The sequence below is a fragment of the Austrofundulus limnaeus genome, unplaced genomic scaffold (genome assembly GCF_001266775.1).
Source record: "Austrofundulus limnaeus strain Quisiro unplaced genomic scaffold, Austrofundulus_limnaeus-1.0 Scaffold557, whole genome shotgun sequence".
Taxonomy (NCBI): Eukaryota; Metazoa; Chordata; class Actinopteri; order Cyprinodontiformes; family Rivulidae; genus Austrofundulus; species Austrofundulus limnaeus.
Window position 1 is genome coordinate 84,558 of NW_013952959.1, and position 2,382 is coordinate 86,939.

Genomic DNA, 2,382 nt, shown 5'->3' on the forward strand with positions numbered 1-2,382 from the left:
CTCACACCTGGACCTCACACCTGGTTCTCACACCTGGACCTCATACTTGGTTCTCATACCTGGACCTCACACTTGGTCTTCACACCTGGACCTCACACTTGGTCCTCACACCTGGACCTCACACCCGGTCCTCACACTCGGACCTCACACTTGGTCCTCACACCGGGTCCTCACACTTGGTCCTCACATCTGGACCTCTCACCTGGACCTCACACTTGGTCCTCACACCTGGATCTCTCACCTGGACCTCACACCCAGTCCTGACACTTGGACCTCACACTTGGTCCTCACCCCTGGACCTCACACCCGGTCCTCACACTTGGACCTCACACTTGGTCCTCACACCTAGACCTCACACCGGGTCCTCTCACCTGTACCTCACACGCGGTCCTCACACTCGGACCTCACACTTGGTCCTCACACCTGGTCCTCACACCTAGACCTCACACCGGGTCCTCACACTTGGTCCTCACACTTGTACCTCACACCTAGACCTCACACCAGGTCCTCACACTTGGTCCTCACACTTGTACCTCACACTTGGTCCTCACACCTAGACCTCACACCAGGTCCTCACACTTGGACCTCACACTCGGACCTCACTCTTGATTCTCACACCTAGACCTCACACTTGGTCCTCACACCTGGACCTCACACTCAGACCTCACACTTGGTCCTCACACCTGGACCTCACACTTTGTTTCAGGCTGGTGAAGGAGGGGTTTGTTCCGTATGTGAACGCCTTCGAACATCTTCCTGAAGAGATGAAGCTGTTTGGATCAGAAGCTCTGATCTTCAGCACTGAGGTTAGAAATGTTCAGGACACTTGCTAAATGTGGCATAAAAAGACAAAGGATAAAAAGATAAAATTTTATTAAAAGTAACAAATGTATTTCTTTACAGAATTATTAATAAATAAAGTAAAATTTCTAAACAAGAACAAAAGATATACAGGGCTTTGCCAAAGTATTTGTCCCCCTTGAACTTTTCAACCTTTTGCCATATTTCTGTGGGGATTTGGCATGAACAGATCCAGGGTGCAGGCAGGTTCCAAAAGTTGAACAAAAATTTATTTTAAATAACAAAAAATGCTGTAGAGACAGCTGAACTTACAGGAGGCACGAGGATCACACAGGCAGGGGGAACAAAGCACAGAGAACCAGAACCAACACATCAAACAATGATCCCACCAAAGACTGAGACAGGACAGGGCTTAAATACACAGAAAACTAATTACTAAACAGAAAACACCTGGGGAGAAACACAAGGGTGACAATCAAGGAAATGTGGGGCAGCTGGGCTGAGAAACACAGGGGAACACTGAAAACACTAGAAAACTAAGGAAAATAAACACAGACCATGACAATTTCGAGCTTCAAACATAAAGATATAAAATTTATTTTTATTGTCAAGAATCAACAAGTAGGACACAATTGTGAAGTGGAATGAAATTTATTGGATCTTTTAAACTTTTTTTAACAAATAAAAACTGAAAAATGGGCCGTGCAAAATTATTCGTCCTCTTTACTTTCAGAGCAGCGAACTGAGTCCAGAAGTTCAGTGAGGATCTCTGAATGATCCGATGTTGTCCTAAATCACTTATGATGATAAAAAGTGTGTAGGAATGCGCGATATAAACGATATACGGTAGAAACGATATGAATTTGTCCTATGATAGAGATCTGTAGTCTACCGACCAACCGCGCAATTGTTTTTGATGACACAACTGGCTGGAGTCAAAACAGAGGAAGCGGGAAGCAGCGAGGCTGAGAGCGCAAATGAAGAGGTGGGAAAAAAAACAACTTATCCGGACCTGGTTCTGGTGTGCGAAAATGAACGCCGAACTGTTTACATGTTTACGTGACGGTGCGCCTGCAGCGGGAGGAGCGCGTGCGCCGCAGCACATGGTGACTCAGCGAAGCGACTGTCAGTGCAGGTGAAGTCAGTGCTCCAGCAGGACGCACAAGAGCTCGCAGTGTCTGGACCTCGTTCCTTCTGCGGTCATAGCGCAATACTGTCTCCTTGTACAGTGGGGAAGTGCTGTGGGAAAGGGTGACAGTCAGACTGTCTTTCCAAAAAAAAAAAAAGGAAAGAAAAGTCACCCCTCCGGAGCGTGCGCAGATTAAACACGTGGAGTGCAGAAAAAGTATTCTGCAAAGTGTGTAGAAAGGAATAAATACAAGCAATTTGTTTTACCACCTTAAAACAAAGCTGGTGATTCCAAACACAGCATCAAATAGATGCAGATATACACTCACTGGCCACTTTATTAGGTACACCACGCTAGTAACGGTTTTGTGGTCATAAAGGGATGGTCAGCAACAATACTCAGGTAAGCTGTGGCGTTGCAACGATGCTCAATTGGTACCAAGGGGCCCAAAG

At 46.3% G+C, this 2,382-nt stretch overlaps 1 protein-coding gene across 2 annotated transcripts in view; it reads left to right on the forward strand.

Moving 5' to 3' along the window:
- Positions 1-2,382, forward strand: part of taf1b (TATA box binding protein (Tbp)-associated factor, RNA polymerase I, B) — a gene marked incomplete in the record, with an annotated part of 23,855 nt that overhangs the window by 6,052 nt on the left and 15,421 nt on the right. For both annotated transcript variants that reach the window (XM_014026472.1, XM_014026471.1), the window contains 1 exon segment: positions 707-806. In XM_014026472.1, coding sequence (XP_013881926.1) covers positions 707-806 — 100 coding nt within the window.